Source organism: Taudactylus pleione, unplaced genomic scaffold (genome assembly GCF_031769625.1).
Source record: "Taudactylus pleione unplaced genomic scaffold, aTauple2 ptg001489l, whole genome shotgun sequence".
Classification (NCBI taxonomy): Eukaryota; Metazoa; Chordata; class Amphibia; order Anura; family Myobatrachidae; genus Taudactylus; species Taudactylus pleione.
This window is the reverse complement of record NW_028285887.1, coordinates 410420-429033: the sequence shown is the minus strand read 5'-3', so window position 1 is coordinate 429033 and position 18614 is coordinate 410420. Positions and strand designations below refer to the sequence as shown.

The following is an 18614-nucleotide window of genomic DNA, read 5'->3' as shown; positions in this document are numbered from 1 at the left end:
GCCTGTAGTGAGAGCACATACAGGGGATATATCTGTAGTGTGTACCCAGCATTAGTGGTAATGGGATTAGGTACAGGAGCTGCTCCCCCTCCCCTGCTGTAACCTGTGGGGAATACGGCCTGTAGTGAGAGGACATGCAGGGGATATATCTGTAGTGTGTACCCAGCATTAGTGGTGATGGGATTAGGTACAGGAGATGCTCCCCTCCCCTGCTGTAACCTGTGGGGAATATGGCCTGTAGTGAGAGGACATGCAGGGGATATATCTGTAGTGTGTACCCAGCATTAGTGGTGATGGGATTAGGTACAGGAGCTGCTCCCCCTCCCCTGCTGTAACCTGTGGGGAATACGGCCTGTAGTGAGAGGACATACAGGGGATATATCTGTAGTGTGTACCCAGCATTAGTGGTGATGGGATTAGGTACAGGAGCTGCTCCCCCTCCCCTGCTGTAACCTGTGGGGAATACGGCCTGTAGTGAGAGGACATACAGGGGATATATCTGTAGTATGTACCCAGCATTAGTGGTGATGGGATTAGGTACAGGAGCTGCTCCCCCTCCCCTGCTGTAACCTGTGGGGAATACGGCCTGTAGTGTGAGGACATGCAGGGGATATATCTGTAGTGTGTACCCAGCATTAGTGGTGATGGGATTAGGTACAGGAGCTGCTCCCCCTCCCCTGCTGTAACCTGTGGGGAATACGGCCTGTAGTGTGAGGACATACAGGGGATATATCTGTAGTGTGTACCCAGCATTAGTGGTGATGGGATTAGGTACAGGAGCTGCTCCCTCTCCCCTGCTGTAACCTGTGGGGAATACGGCCTGTAGTGAGAGGACATACAGGGGATATATCTGTAGTGTGTACCCAGCATTAGTGGTGATACGATTAGGTACACGAGCTGCTCCCCTCCCCTGCTGTAACCTGTGGGTAATATGGCCTGTAGTGAGAGGACATGCAGGGGATATATCTGTAGTGTGTACCCAGCATTAGTGGTAATGGGATTAGGTACAGGAGCTGCTCCCCCTCCCCTGCTGTAACCTGTGGGGAATACGGCCTGTAGTGAGAGGACATGCAGGGGATATATCTGTAGTGTGTACCCAGCATTAGTGGTGATGGGATTAGGTACAGGAGCTGCTCCCCTCCCCTGCTGTAACCTGTGGGGAATACGGCCTGTAGTGAGAGGACTTACAGGGGATATATCTGTAGTGTGTACCCAGCATTAGTGGTGATGGGATTAGGTACAGGAGCTGCTCCCCCTCCCCTGCTGTAACCTGTGGGGAATACGGCCTGTAGTGTGAGGACATGCAGGGGATATATCTGTAGTGTGTACCCAGCATTAGTGGTGATGGGATTAGGTACAGGAGCTGCTCCCCCTCCCCTGCTGTAACCTGTGGGGAATACGGCCTGTAGTGAGAGGACATGCAGGGGATATATCTGTAGTGTGTACCCAGCATTAGTGGTGATGGGATTAGGTACAGGAGCTGCTCCCCCTCCCCTGCTGTAACCTGTGGGTAATACGGCCTGTAGTGAGAGGACTTACAGGGGATATATCTGTAGTGTGTACCCAGCATTAGTGGTGATGGGATTAGGTACAGGAGCTGCTCCCCCTCCCCTGCTGTAACCTGTGGGGAATACGGCCTGTAGTGAGAGGACTTACAGGGGATATATCTGTAGTGTGTACCCAGCATTAGTGGTGATGGGATTAGGTACAGGAGCTGCTCCCCCTCCCCTGCTGTAACCTGTGGGGAATACGGCCTGTAGTGAGAGGACTTACAGGGGATATATCTGTAGTGTGTACCCAGCATTAGTGGTGATGGGATTAGGTACAGGAGCTGCTCCCCCTCCCCTGCTGTAACCTGTGGGGAATACGGCCTGTAGTGTGAGGACATGCAGGGGATATATCTGTAGTGTGTACCCAGCATTAGTGGTGATGGGATTAGGTACAGGAGCTGCTCCCCCTCCCCTGCTGTAACCTGTGGGGAATACGGCCTGTAGTGAGAGGACATGCAGGGGATATATCTGTAGTGTGTACCCAGCATTAGTGGTGATGGGATTAGGTACAGGAGCTGCTCCCCCTCCCCTGCTGTAACCTGTGGGTAATACGGCCTGTAGTGAGAGGACTTACAGGGGATATATCTGTAGTGTGTACCCAGCATTAGTGGTGATGGGATTAGGTACAGGAGCTGCTCCCCCTCCCCTGCTGTAACCTGTGGGGAATACGGCCTGTAGTGAGAGGACTTACAGGGGATATATCTGTAGTGTGTACCCAGCATTAGTGGTGATGGGATTAGGTACAGGAGCTGCTCCCCCTCCCCTGCTGTAACCTGTGGGGAATACGGCCTGTAGTGAGAGGACTTACAGGGGATATATCTGTAGTGTGTACCCAGCATTAGTGGTGATGGGATTAGGTACAGGAGCTGCTCCCCCTCCCCTGCTGTAACCTGTGGGGAATACGGCCTGTAGTGAGAGGACATGCAAGGGATGAGTTTTCTACTCCCTGAGAACCCTGATGCTCTATCCCTGGTGGAGATGTACACGGGCAGTGGTCGGGAGTAGACCTGATTGAATTCCATTCATTTATTGTTATGGATTCAAGTTACAGAGTTATGAGGGTAATGTGTTATGGGGTAATCTGTGTGTAATGAGGGTAATTGCTGTGTTATGGGGTAATCTCTGTATAATGAGGGTAATTGCTGTGTTATGGGGTAATCTGTGTGTAATGAGGGTAATTGCTGTTTTATGGGCTAATCTCTGTATAATGATGGTAATGTGTTATGGGGTAATCTCTGTATAATGAGGGTAATTGCTGTGTTATGGGGTCATCTCTGTTTTATGAGGGTAATTGCTGTGTTTTGGGGTAATCTCTATGTAACGAGGGTAATTGCTGTGTTATGGGGTAATCTCTGTGTAATGGGAGTAATGTAGCACAGAAAAGGAAAGCAAACTTTTTGTTGGGGGCACAAACTTATTTTCATTTGTTAAAATTTATTATAATGTTATGTAACTAGTTTTAAAGCACTTAGACAAAAAAAATCACAAAACATATATGAAATATATCACTGGATAATTGGACATATTTGTAAACTAATTACCCTCACAAATTTGGGCCACAATCAGTTCTGTCATATGGTTTAGTAAGACCCAGAGGATTGTTATCAGTGTGATAACAATAGTATTATTAGAGGGCAAACAAGTTTTTAGATCATGAGTAAAGTACGTTTTGGGGAATTGAGCAGACCCCTACCTACGGTGGTACATTTGTCAGAGAGTTAAGAGGGTAGAGAGAAGTTTGAGCAGTTCTTTTATACCAATCTGAGGAGTAAGATATGGCTGTTATACCATCTGCTATAAAGCTTCATATGACTTCAGTGAGTGCCCCCTCCACAGTAGCCGTTATTATAGTAAGAATAATAAGGTAAGCAGCAGATATTGTGAAAAGAGAGATTCAGTAACGTCATACATCTGCTTTCAGATCTCATTGCCTCCAAACTGCCGTACAGAGGAGATGTGATGAGAGTACATATATAAGACAATAACTGATCCCCTTTAATTAGAGCTTCTGCTGTCGGTAAACCTGTGCCCGGCTCCTGCAGGCCAGTACCGTTGAGAGTGCGAAGAAAGTTTATAGATTCCACCATTGGTCTGATATTCACCAAATAATCAGAGCACATAAATTACAAAATAATCCATTTCTGAAAAGTACTTTACTAGCAGCATCTTCGTATTATATACCAGGTTTATAGATTGGATAATCTTCATATGTGCGTGTAACAAGCGTCTGGTTTCTCAAGATTTAGTGTTTAGCAACACGAAAAAAAAGGGGCTATCTACGGAATACCTTATAGGTGATACCGGTGACGTAATTAATAGTATAGTAAACTATCTGGTATTATCTCTGCATTCAGAGTGACACACACCTGTAGCGCTATAATAACATATCCTTTACATTTTGTAATTTATTTGGTAAATATCAGACCGTTGGTGGAATCTATAAACTTTCTTCGCACTCTCAACGGTACTGGCCTGCAGGAGCCGGGCACAGGTTTACAGACAGCAGAAGCACTAAAGTGGGTCAATAATTGTCTTTTATATATGTACTCTCATCGTATCTCCTCTGTACAGCAGTTTGGAGGCAATGAAATTGGAAAGCAGATGTATGACGTTACTGATTCTCTCTGTGTAAACTAAACTTCTCTTCCCTCTTAACTCTCTGACAAATGTACCACCGTAGGTAGGGGTTTGCTCAGTTCCCCAAAACGTACTTTACTCATGAACATGATCTAAAAACGTTTTTGCCCTCTATTACTATTGTTAATCACACTGATAACTATCCTCTGGGTCTTACTAAACCGTATGACAGAACTTATTTTTGACCTGAATTTGTGAGGAGAATTGGTTTACAAATATGTCCAATTATCCAGTGTGATATATTTCATTTATGATTTGTGATTATTTTGTCTTAAGTGCTTCAAAACTAGTTAAATACAACATTAAAATAATTTTTTTTAACAGATGAAAATAAGTCTGTGCCCCCAACAAAATGCGTTTTATTTCCTTTTTTGTGCTATATTGTAATCTAATTCTAGGGGAGCACCGCCAACTTTATTTGCTTATGGCATTTATTTAAGTATTTCAATATTGATGTAATACTTATGATTTTTATTGCCACACGATCTGAGATTTTGGCTAGAAATATGTCAATTTAAAAGCTTGTGCGGAGACCCTCTCCCTGTATCGACTACTAATGAGGGTAATATGTTATGGGGTAATCTCTGTGTAATGTGTTATGGGGTAATCTCTGTGTAATGAGGTTAATTGCTGCATTATGGGGTAATCTTTGTGTAATGAGGGCAATGTATTATGGGATAATCAATGTGTAATGAGGGTATAATGAGGGTAATGTGTTATGGGGTAATCTCTGTGTAATGAGGGTATAATGAGGGTAATGTGTTATGGGGTAATCTCTGTGTAATGAGGGTATAATGAGGGCAATGTATTATGGGATAATCAATGTGTAATGAGGGTATAATGAGGGTAATGTGTTATGGGGTAATCTCTGTGTAATGAGGGTATAATGAGGGTAATGTGTTATGGGGTAATCTCTGTGTAATGAGGGTATAATGAGGGCAATGTATTATGGGATAATCAATGTGTAATGAGGGTATAATGAGGGTAATGTGTTATGGGGTAATCTCTGTGTAATGAGGGTATAATGAGGGTAATGTGTTATGGGGTAATCTCTGTGTAATGAGGGTAATGTGTTATGGGGTAATCTCTGTAATGAGGGTAATCGCTGTGTTATGGGGTAATCTCTGTGTAATGAGGGTAATGTGTTATGGGGTAATCTCTGTGTAATGAGGGTAATCGCTGCGTTATGGGGTAATCTCTGTGTAATGAGGGTAATGTGTTATGGGGTAATCTCTATGTAATGAGGGTATAATGAGGGTAATGTGTTATGGGGTAATCTCTGTGTAATGAGGGTAATCGCTGCGTTATGGGGTAATCTCTGTGTAATGAGGGTAATGTGTTATGGGGTAATCTCTATGTAATGAGGGTATAATGAGGGTAATGTGTTATGGGGTAATCTCTGTGTAATGAGGGTATAATGAGGGTAATGTGTTATGGGGTAATCTCTGTGTAATGAGGGTAATGTGTTATGGGGTAATCTCTATGTAATGAGGGTAATCTCTGTGTAATGAGGGTAATCGCTGTGTACTGAGGGTGATCTCTGTGTACTGAGGGTGATCTCTGTGTAATGAGGGTAATCTCTGTGTACTGAGGGTAATTTCTGTGTACTGAGGGCAATCTCTGTGTAATGAGGGCAATCTCTGTGTAATGAGGGCAATCTCTGTGTAATGAGGGCAATCTCTGTGTAATGAGGGCAATCTCTGTGTAATGAGGGCAATCTCTGTGTAATGAGGGCAATCGCTGTGTAATGAGGGTGATCGCTGTGTAATGAGGGTGATTTCTGTGTAATGAGGGTGATTTCTGTGTAATGAGGGTAATTTCTGTGTAATGAGGGTAATTTCTGTGTAATGAGGGTAATTTCTGTGTAATGAGGGTGATCGCTGCGTTATGGGCTAATCTCTGTGTAATGAGGGTGATCGCTGCGTTATGGGGTAATCTCTGTGTAATGAGGGTAATCTCTGTGTAATGAGGGTAATCGCTGTGTAATGAGGGTAATCGCTGTGTACCGAGGGTAATCGCTGTGTACCGAGGGTAATCGCTGTGTACCGAGGGTAATCGCTGTGTACCGAGGGTAATCGCTGTGTACCGAGGGTAATCGCTGTGTACCGAGGGTAATCATTGTGTACCGAGGGTAATCGCTGTGTACCGAGGGTAATCGCTGTGTACCGAGGGTAATCGCTGTGTACCGAGGGTAATCGCTGTGTACCGAGGGTAATCGCTGTGTACCGAGGGTAATCGCTGTGTACCGAGGGTAATCGCTGTGTACCGAGGGTAATCGCTGTGTACCGAGGGTAATCGCTGTGTACCGAGGGTAATCGCTGTGTACCGAGGGTAATCGCTGTGTAATGAGGGTAGTCTCTGTGTAATGAGGGTAATCGCTGCGTTATGGGGTAATCGCTGCGTACTGAGGGTAATTGCTGTGTAATGAGGGTGATCGCTGCGTTATGTGATAATCTCTGTGTAATGAGGGTAATCTCTGTGTAATAAGGGTAATCTCTGCGTTATGGGGTAATCTCTGTGTGAGTAATGAATAATGTGACCTTTGTCAGTCTCTCTATCTCTCTCACCAGAAACCCCCCCAGTCTGTGCTTCGAGCTCTCGGACTCTCTCTCCCACAGGCTCGAACTCTTCTGCTCCATCTTCACGCTGCGCAGGTCACCCTCCCACTCTCCCCTGGGCAGGACCCTATTGTGCTGCGCTGTTCACCCCCTAAACATTTCCTGAGAACCCTCCGTTGCCTGCACATCCCTGTCCCTAGCCTGCAGAGCATTGAAGTACCCCCAGACGATGGTGCCCCCGAACATTGAGACACCGACATCTTGGCAATAATAACTTTTATTCAAGCATAGTACGCCCAGAGGAAGACTGCGCAGCTCATCATGATCAGGGCGTTCACGTTGACCAGACGCGCCAGTCCCGGGTCCTCTCTGATGCTGGGCAGTGCGGAGCCATTCTGTGGGATACTGGAATCATAGATCCCTGCGGAGAGAGAAGATTTATTATATGTGATCTCTTTATAATCTATAGAACTGTAATAAAATCGCTTTATACCAGAAGAGTCTCGTTACTGCTGACGCGGGATGGAAATGTCCTATTTACACAGGGTCCTAGTAACCCTTCCACCGCTGTCGTTATGTACAGAAATCCTTACATGGCGTGGTGCTTTATGGCCACGGCTTGGAACCGGGGGGGAAACCCATACAGATCGCTGTTCACATGCGTCATAATGGCGTCACCGTGACTCAATAATAAGGGGGCGTCTAACAATATCTCCGTCTCTTCCCTCTCACCCGCTTCCCCTCTGATCTCACCCACAATTTCCTATATAATCTTATTCCCACAATCACTATATTCCCTTATTTTATCTACTTGTATAAAAAACATTTTGTGATCTGGTTCTGTACGTTAGGACCACTTTTGAGTTTCCCCTGAATCTACAGATTTTCTTTTCGGATTATATGTCAGTTACCCCTCTACTCTTGGATAAAGATAGCAAGGAGTACACTGTCACACCAGCATGGTGCCCCCGGGTGAGGTGGTGCTGGGTCTCCAGCCATGATCTATAACTGGTGGTGACAGGACTGAGTGCTGAGCCCTTATTGTGACCATGATGTATAACTGGAGGTGACGGGACTGAGTGCTGAGTCCTTATTGTGACCATGATGTATAACTGGTGGTGACAGGACTGAGTGCTGAGTCCTTATTGTGACCATGATGTATAACTGGTGGTGACAGGACTGAGTGCTGAGTCCTTATTGTGACCATGATGTATAACTGGTGGTGACAGGACTGAGTGCTGAGTCCTTACTGTGACCATGATGTATAACTGGTGGTGACAGGACTGAGTGCTGAGCCCTTATTGTGACCATGATGTATAACTGGAGGTGACAGGACTGAGTGCTGATCCCTTATTGTGACCATGATGTATAACTGGAGGTGACAGGACTGAGTGCTGAGTCCTTATTGTGACCATGATGTATAACTGGTGGTGACAGGACTGAGTGCTGAGTCCTTATTGTGACCATGATCTATAACTGGTGGTGACAGGACTGAGTCCTTATTGTGACCATGATGTATAACTGGTGGTGACAGGACTGAGTGCTGAGTCCTTATTGTGACCATGATGTATAACTGGAGGTGACAGGACTGAGTGCTGACCCCTTATTGTGACCATGATGTATAACTGGTGGTGACAGGACTGAGTGCTGATCCCTTATTGTGACCATGATGTATAACTGGTGGTGACAGGACTGAGTGCTGAGTCCTTACTGTGACCATGATGTATAACTGGTGGTGACAGGACTGAGTGCTGAGCCCTTATTGTGACCATGATGTATAACTGGTGGTGACAGGACTGAGTGCTGAGTCCTTATTGTGACCATGATGTATAACTGGTGGTGACGGGACTGAGTGCTGAGTCCTTATTGTGACCATGATGTATAACTGGTGGTGACAGGACTGAGTCCTTATTGTGACCATGATGTATAACTGGTGGTGACAGGACTGAGTGCTGAGCCCTTATTGTGACCATGATGTATAACTGGTGGTGACAGGACTGAGTGCTTTGTCCTTACTGTGACCATGATGTATAACTGGCGCTGAGTCCTTATTGTGACCATGATGTATAACTGGTGGTGACGGGACTGAGTGCTGACCCCTTATTGTGACCATGATGTATAACTGGTGGTGACAGGACTGAGTGCTGAGTCCTTATTGTGACCATGATGTATAACTGGTGGTGACAGGACTGAGTGCTGAGCCCTTATTGTGACCATGATGTATAACTGGTGGTGACAGGACTGAGTGCTGAGTCCTTATTGTGACCATGATGTATAACTGGTGGTGACGGGACTGAGTGCTGACCCCTTATTGTGACCATGATGTATAACTGGTGGTGACGGGACTGAGTGCTGATCCCTTATTGTGACCATGATGTATAACTGGCGCTGAGTCCTTATTGTGACCATGATGTATAACTGGTGGTGACAGGACTGAGTGCTGAGTCCTTATTGTGACCATGATGTATAACTGGTGGTGACAGGACTGAGTGCTGAGACCTTATTGTGACCATGATGTATAACTGGTGGTGACGGGACTGAATGCTGAGTCCTTATTGTGACCATGATGTATAACTGGTGGTGACAGGACTGAGTGCTGAGTCCTTATTGTGACCATGATGTATAACTGGTGGTGACAGGACTGAGTCCTTATTGTGACCATGATGTATAACTGGTGGTGACAGGACTGAGTGCTGATCCCATATTGTGACCATGATGTATAACTGGTGGTGACAGGACTGAGTGCTGAGTCCTTATTGTGACCATGATGTATAACTGGTGGTGACAGGACTGAGTGCTGAGTCCTTATTGTGACCATGATGTATAACTGGTGGTGACAGGACTGAGTGCTGAGTCCTTATTGTGACCATGATGTATAACTGGTGGTGACAGGACTGAGTGCTGAGTCCTTACTGTGACCATGATGTATAACTGGTGGTGACAGGACTGAGTGCTGAGCCCTTATTGTGACCATGATGTATAACTGGAGATGACAGGACTGAGTGCTGAGCCCTTATTGTGACCATGATGTATAACTGGAGGTGACAGGACTGAGTGCTGAGTCCTTATTGTGACCATGATGTATAACTGGTGGTGACAGGACTGAGTGCTGAGTCCTTATTGTGAACATGATGTATAACTGGTGGTGACAGGACTGAGTGCTGAGTCCTTATTGTGACCATGATCTATAACTGGTGGTGACAGGACTGAGTCCTTATTGTGACCATGATGTATAACTGGTGGTGACAGGACTGAGTGCTGAGTCCTTATTGTGACCATGATGTATAACTGGAGGTGACAGGACTGAGTGCTGAGCCCTTATTGTGACCATGATGTATAACTGGTGGTGACTGGACTGAGTGCTGAGTCCTTATTGTGACCATGATGTATAACTGGAGGTGACAGGACTGAGTGCTGAGTTCTTATTGTGACCATGATGTATAACTGGTGGTGACAGGACTGTGTGCTGAGTCCTTATTGTGACCATGATGATGTATAACTGGTGGTGACAGGACTGAGTGCTGAGCCCTTATTGTGACCATGATGTATAACTGGAGGTGACGGGACTGAGTGCTGAGTCCTTATTGTGACCATGATGTATAACTGGTGGTGACAGGACTGAGTGCTGAGTCCTTATTGTGACCATGATGTATAACTGGTGGTGACAGGACTGAGTGCTGAGTCCTTATTGTGACCATGATGTATAACTGGTGGTGACAGGACTGAGTGCTGAGTCCTTACTGTGACCATGATGTATAACTGGTGGTGACAGGACTGAGTGCTGAGCCCTTATTGTGACCATGATGTATAACTGGAGGTGACAGGACTGAGTGCTGATCCCTTATTGTGACCATGATGTATAACTGGAGGTGACAGGACTGAGTGCTGAGTCCTTATTGTGACCATGATGTATAACTGGTGGTGACAGGACTGAGTGCTGAGTCCTTATTGTGACCATGATCTATAACTGGTGGTGACAGGACTGAGTCCTTATTGTGACCATGATGTATAACTGGTGGTGACAGGACTGAGTGCTGAGTCCTTATTGTGACCATGATCTATAACTGGTGGTGACAGGACTGAGTCCTTATTGTGACCATGATGTATAACTGGAGGTGACAGGACTGAGTGCTGACCCCTTATTGTGACCATGATGTATAACTGGTGGTGACAGGACTGAGTGCTGATCCCTTATTGTGACCATGATGTATAACTGGCGCTGAGTCCTTATTGTGACCATGATGTATAACTGGTGGTGACAGGACTGAGTGCTGAGTCCTTACTGTGACCATGATGTATAACTGGTGGTGACAGGACTGAGTGCTGAGCCCTTATTGTGACCATGATGTATAACTGGTGGTGACAGGACTGAGTGCTGAGTCCTTATTGTGACCATGATGTATAACTGGTGGTGACGGGACTGAGTGCTGAGTCCTTATTGTGACCATGATGTATAACTGGTGGTGACAGGACTGAGTCCTTATTGTGACCATGATGTATAACTGGTGGTGACAGGACTGAGTGCTGAGCCCTTATTGTGACCATGATGTATAACTGGTGTTGACAGGACTGAGTCCTTATTGTGACCATGATGTATAACTGGTGGTGACAGGACTGAGTGCTGAGCCCTTATTGTGACCATGATGTATAACTGGTGGTGACAGGACTGAGTCCTTATTGTGACCATGATGTATAACTGGTGGTGACAGGACTGAGTGCTGAGCCCTTATTGTGACCATGATGTATAACTGGTGGTGACAGGACTGAGTCCTTATTGTGACCATGATGTATAACTGGTGGTGACAGGACTGAGTGCTGAGCCCTTATTGTGACCTTGATGTATAACTGGTGGTGACAGGACTGAGTCCTTACTGTGACCATGATGTATAACTGGCGCTGAGTCCTTATTGTGACCATGATGTATATCTGGCGCTGAGTCCTTATTGTGACCATGATGTATAACTGGAGGTGCTGACCCCTTATTGTGACCATGATGTATAACTGGTGGTGACAGGACTGAGTGCTGATCCCTTATTGTGACCATGATGTATAACTGGCGCTGAGTCCTTATTGTGACCATGATGTATAACTGGCGCTGAGTGCTTATTGTGACCATGATGTATAACTGGTGGTGACAGGACTGAGTGCTGAGTCCTTATTGTGACCATGATGTATAACTGGTGGTGACGGGACTGAGTGCTGAGTCCTTATTGTGACCATGATGTATAACTGGAGGTGACAGGACTGAGTGCTGAGCCCTTATTGTGACCATGATGTATAACTGGTGGTGACAGGACTGAGTGCTGAGTCCTTATTGTGACCATGATGTATAACTGGTGGTGACAGGACTGAGTGCTGAGTCCTTATTGTGACCATGATGTATAACTGGTGGTGACGGGACTGAGTGCTGAGTCCTTATTGTGACCATGATGTATAACTGGTGGTGACAGGACTGAGTGCTGAGTCCTTACTGTGACCATGATGTATAACTGGTGGTGACAGAACTGAGTGCTGAGTCCTTTTTGTGACCATGATGTATAACTGGTGGTGACAGGACTGAGTGCTGATCCCTTATTGTGACCATGATGTATAACTGGTGGTGACAGGACTGAGTGCTGAGTCCTTATTGTGACCATGATGTATAACTGGTGGTGACGGAACTGAGTGCTGAGTCCTTATTGTGACCATGATGTATAACTGGTGTTGACAGGACTGAGTGCTGAGCCCTTATTGTGACCATGATGTATAACTGGTGGTGACAGGACTGAGTGCTGAGTCCTTATTGTGACCATGATGTATAACTGGTGGTGACGGGACTGAATGCTGAGTCCTTATTGTGACCATGATGTATAACTGGTGGTGACAGGACTGAGTGCTGAGTCCTTATTGTGACCATGATGTATAACTGGTGGTGACAGGACTGAGTCCTTATTGTGACCATGATGTATAACTGGTGGTGACAGGACTGAGTGCTGAGCCCTTATTGTGACCATGATGTATAACTGGTGGTGACAGGACTGAGTGCTGAGTCCTTATTGTGACCATGATGTATAACTGGTGGTGACAGGACTGAGTGCTGAGTCCTTATTGTGACCATGATGTATAACTGGTGGTGACAGGACTGAGTGCTGAGTCCTTATTGTGACCATGATGTATAACTGGTGGTGACAGGACTGAGTGCTGAGTCCTTATTGTGACCATGATGTATAACTGGTGGTGACGGGACTGAGTGCTGAGTCCTTATTGTGACCATGATGTATAACTGGTGGTGACAGGACTGAGTGCTGAGTCCTTATTGTGACCATGATGTATAACTGGTGGTGACAGGACTGAGTGCTGAGTCCTTATTGTGACCATGATGTATAACTGGTGGTGACGGGACTGAGTGCTGAGTCCTTATTGTGACCATGATGTATAACTGGAGGTGACAGGACTGAGTGCTGAGCCCTTATTGTGACCATGATGTATAACTGGTGGTGACAGGACTGAGTGCTGAGTCCTTATTGTGACCATGATGTATAACTGGTGGTGACAGGACTGAGTGCTGAGTCCTTATTGTGACCATGATGTATAACTGGTGGTGACGGGACTGAGTGCTGAGTCCTTATTGTGACCATGATGTATAACTGGTGGTGACAGGACTGAGTGCTGAGTCCTTACTGTGACCATGATGTATAACTGGTGGTGACAGAACTGAGTGCTGAGTCCTTTTTGTGACCATGATGTATAACTGGTGGTGACAGGACTGAGTGCTGATCCCTTATTGTGACCATGATGTATAACTGGTGGTGACAGGACTGAGTGCTGAGTCCTTATTGTGACCATGATGTATAACTGGTGGTGACAGGACTGAGTCCTTATTGTGACCATGATGTATAACTGGTGGTGACAGGACTGAGTGCTGAGCCCTTATTGTGACCATGATGTATAACTGGTGGTGACAGGACTGAGTGCTGAGTCCTTATTGTGACCATGATGTATAACTGGTGGTGACAGGACTGAGTGCTGAGCCCTTATTGTGACCATGATGTATAACTGGTGGTGACAGGACTGAGTGCTGAGCCCTTATTGTGACCATGATGTATAACTGGTGGTGACAGGACTGAGTGCTGAGTCCTTATTGTGACCATGATGTATAACTGGTGGTGACGGGACTGAGTGCTGAGTCCTTATTGTGACCATGATGTATAACTGGTGGTGACAGGACTGAGTCCTTATTGTGACCATGATGTATAACTGGTGGTGACAGGACTGAGTGCTGAGCCCTTATTGTGACCATGATGTATAACTGGTGGTGACAGGACTGAGTCCTTATTGTGACCATGATGTATAACTGGTGGTGACAGGACTGAGTGCTGAGCCCTTATTGTGACCATGATGTATAACTGGTGGTGACAGGACTGAGTCCTTATTGTGACCATGATGTATAACTGGTGGTGACAGGACTGAGTGCTGAGCCCTTATTGTGACCATGATGTATAACTGGTGGTGACAGGACTGAGTGCTTATTGTGACCATGATGTATAACTGGTGGTGACAGGACTGAGTGCTGAGCCCTTATTGTGACCATGATGTATAACTGGTGGTGACAGGACTGAGTGCTGAGTCCTTATTGTGACCATGATGTATAACTGGTGGTGACAGGACTGAGTCCTTATTGTGACCATGATGTATAACTGGTGGTGACAGGACTGAGTGCTGAGCCCTTATTGTGACCATGATGTATAACTGGTGGTGACAGGACTGAGTGGTGAGCCCTTATTGTGACCATGATGTATAACTGGTGGTGACAGGACTGAGTGCTGAGCCCTTATTGTGACCATAATGTATAACTGGCGCTGAGACCTTATTGTGACCATGATGTATAACTGGCGCTGAGTCCTTATTGTGACCATTATGTATACCTGGCGCTGAGTCCTTATTGTGACCATGATGTATAACTGGTGGTGACGGGACTGAGTGCTGAGTCCTTATTGTGACCATGATGTATAACTGGTGGTGACGGGACTGAGTGCTGAGCCCTTATTGTGACCATGATGTATAACTGGTGGTGACAGGACTGAGTGCTGAGCCCTTATTGTGACCATGATGTATAACTGGTGGTGACGGGACTGAGTGCTGAGCCCTTATTGTGACCATGATGTATAACTGGAGGTGACAGGACTGAGTGCTGAGTCCTTATTGTGACCATGATGTATAACTGGTGGTGACAGGACTGAGTGCTGATCCCTTATTGTGACCATGATGTATAACTGGCGCTGAGTCCTTATTGTTACCATGATGTATAACTGGCGCTGAGACCTTATTGTGACCATGATGTATAACTGGCGCTGAGTCCTTATTGTGACCATGATGTATAACTGTTGGTGATGGGACTGAGTGCTGAGCCCTTATTGTGACCATGATGTATAACTGGAGGTGACAGGACTGAGTGCTGACCCCTTATTGTGACCATGATGTATAACTGGTGGTGACAGGACTGAGTGCTGAGTCCTTATTGTGACCATGATGTATAACTGGCGCTGAGTCCTTATTGTGACCATGATGTATAACTGGTGGTGACAGGACTGAGTGGTGAGCCCTTATTGTGACCATGATGTATAACTGGTGGTGACAGGACTGAGTGCTGAGCCCTTATTGTGACCATGATGTATAACTGTAGGTGACAGGACTGAGTGCTGAGCCCTTATTGTGACCATGATGTATAACTGGCGGTGACAGGACTGAGTGCTGAGTCCTTATTGTGACCATGATGTATAACTGGAGGTGACAGGACTGAGTGCTGAGCCCTTATTGTGACCATGATGTATAACTGGTGGTGACAGGACTGAGTGCTGAGTCCTTATTGTGACCATGATGTATAACTGGCGCTGAGTCCTTATTGTGACCATGATGTATAACTGGCGCTGAGACCTTATTGTGACCATGATGTATAACTGGTGGTGACAGGACTGAGAGCTGATCCCTTATTGTGACCATGATGTATAACTGGTGGTGACAGGACTGAGTGCTGAGTCCTTATTGTGACCATGATGTATAACTGGTGGTGACAGGACTGAGTGCTGAGCCCTTATTGTGACCATGATGTATAACTGGAGGTGACAGGACTGAGTGCTGAGCCCTTATTGTGACCATGATGTATAACTGGTGGTGACAGGACTGAGTCCTTATTGTGACCATGATGTATAACTGGTGGTGACAGGACTGAGTGCTGAGCCCTTATTGTGACCATGATGTATAACTGGTGGTGACAGGACTGAGTCCTTATTGTGACCATGATGTATAACTGGTGGTGACAGGACTGAGTGCTGAGCCCTTATTGTGACCATGATGTATAACTGGTGGTGACAGGACTGAGTCCTTATTGTGACCATGATGTATAACTGGTGGTGACAGGACTGAGTGCTGAGCCCTTATTGTGACCATGATGTATAACTGGTGGTGACAGGACTGAGTCCTTATTGTGACCATGATGTATAACTGGTGGTGACAGGACTGAGTGCTGAGCCCTTATTGTGACCATGATGTATAACTGGTGGTGACAGGACTGAGTGCTTATTGTGACCATGATGTATAACTGGTGGTGACAGGACTGAGTGCTGAGCCCTTATTGTGACCATGATGTATAACTGGTGGTGACAGGACTGAGTGCTGAGTCCTTATTGTGACCATGATGTATAACTGGTGGTGACAGGACTGAGTCCTTATTGTGACCATGATGTATAACTGGTGGTGACAGGACTGAGTGCTGAGCCCTTATTGTGACCATGATGTATAACTGGTGGTGACAGGACTGAGTGGTGAGCCCTTATTGTGACCATGATGTATAACTGGTGGTGACAGGACTGAGTGCTGAGCCCTTATTGTGACCATAATGTATAACTGGCGCTGAGACCTTATTGTGACCATGATGTATAACTGGCGCTGAGTCCTTATTGTGACCATTATGTATACCTGGCGCTGAGTCCTTATTGTGACCATGATGTATAACTGGTGGTGACGGGACTGAGTGCTGAGTCCTTATTGTGACCATGATGTATAACTGGTGGTGACGGGACTGAGTGCTGAGCCCTTATTGTGACCATGATGTATAACTGGTGGTGACAGGACTGAGTGCTGAGCCCTTATTGTGACCATGATGTATAACTGGTGGTGACGGGACTGAGTGCTGAGCCCTTATTGTGACCATGATGTATAACTGGAGGTGACAGGACTGAGTGCTGAGTCCTTATTGTGACCATGATGTATAACTGGTGGTGACAGGACTGAGTGCTGATCCCTTATTGTGACCATGATGTATAACTGGCGCTGAGTCCTTATTGTTACCATGATGTATAACTGGCGCTGAGACCTTATTGTGACCATGATGTATAACTGGCGCTGAGTCCTTATTGTGACCATGATGTATAACTGTTGGTGATGGGACTGAGTGCTGAGCCCTTATTGTGACCATGATGTATAACTGGAGGTGACAGGACTGAGTGCTGAGCCCTTATTGTGACCATGATGTATAACTGGTGGTGACAGGACTGAGTGCTGAGTCCTTATTGTGACCATGATGTATAACTGGCGCTGAGTCCTTATTGTGACCATGATGTATAACTGGTGGTGACAGGACTGAGTGGTGAGCCCTTATTGTGACCATGATGTATAACTGGTGGTGACAGGACTGAGTGCTGAGCCCTTATTGTGACCATGATGTATAACTGTAGGTGACAGGACTGAGTGCTGAGCCCTTATTGTGACCATGATGTATAACTGGCGGTGACAGGACTGAGTGCTGAGTCCTTATTGTGACCATGATGTATAACTGGAGGTGACAGGACTGAGTGCTGAGCCCTTATTGTGACCATGATGTATAACTGGTGGTGACAGGACTGAGTGCTGAGTCCTTATTGTGACCATGATGTATAACTGGCGCTGAGTCCTTATTGTGACCATGATGTATAACTGGCGCTGAGACCTTATTGTGACCATGATGTATAACTGGTGGTGACAGGACTGAGAGCTGATCCCTTATTGTGACCATGATGTATAACTGGTGGTGACAGGACTGAGTGCTGAGTCCTTATTGTGACCATGATGTATAACTGGCACTGAGTCCTTATTGTGACCATGATGTATAACTGGTGGTGACAGGACTGAGTGCTGAGCCCTTATTGTGACTATGATGTATAACTGGCGGTGACAGGACTGTGTGCTGAGTCCTTATTGTGACCATGATGTATAACTGGTGGTGACAGGACTGAGTGCTGAGCCCTTATTGTGACCATGATGTACAACTGGTGGTGACGGGACTGAGTGCTGAGCCCTTACTGTGACCATGATGTATAACTGGAGGTGACAGGACTGAGTGCTGAGTTCTTATTGTGACCATGATGTATAACTGGTGGTGACAGGACTGAGTGCTGATCCCTTATTGTGACCATGATGTATAACTGGCGCTGAGTCCTTATTGTGACCATGATGTAAAACTGGCGCTGAGACCTTATTGTGACCATGACGTATAACTGGTGGTGACAGGACTGAGTGCTGAGCCCTTATTGTGACCATGATGTATAACTGGAGGTGACAGGACTGAGTGCTGAGCCCTTATTGTGACCATGATGTATAACTGGAGGTGACAGGACTGAGTGCTGAGCCCTTATTGTGACCATGATGTATAACTGGTGGTGACAGGACTGAGTGCTGATCCCTTATTGTGACCATGATGTATAACTGGCGCTGAGTCCTTATTGTGACCATGATGTATAACTGGCGCTGAGCCCTTATTGTGACCATGATGTATAACTGGCGGTGACAGGACTGAGTGCTGAGCCCTTATTGTGACCATGATGTATAACTGGTGGTGACAGGAATGAGTGCTGAT

At 46.1% G+C, this 18614-nt stretch overlaps 2 protein-coding genes across 2 annotated transcripts in view; one reads left to right on the top strand and one right to left on the bottom strand.

Moving 5' to 3' along the window:
* Positions 1 to 7243, top strand: part of RPUSD4 (RNA pseudouridine synthase D4) — a 52430-nt gene extending 45187 nt beyond the window's left edge. The window contains exon 7 of the mRNA XM_088463884.1: positions 6758 to 7243. Coding sequence (XP_088320010.1) covers positions 6758 to 6994 — 237 coding nt within the window. The 3' untranslated portion in view covers positions 6995 to 7243. The remainder of the gene's footprint in view (positions 1 to 6757) is intronic.
* LOC148442501 (sodium/glucose cotransporter 2-like) overlaps positions 7015 to 18614 on the bottom strand; it is a 104460-nt gene continuing 92860 nt past the window's right edge. Inside the window, exon 14 of the mRNA XM_088463883.1 lies at positions 7015 to 7166. Coding sequence (XP_088320009.1) covers positions 7027 to 7166 — 140 coding nt within the window. The 3' untranslated portion in view covers positions 7015 to 7026. The remainder of the gene's footprint in view (positions 7167 to 18614) is intronic.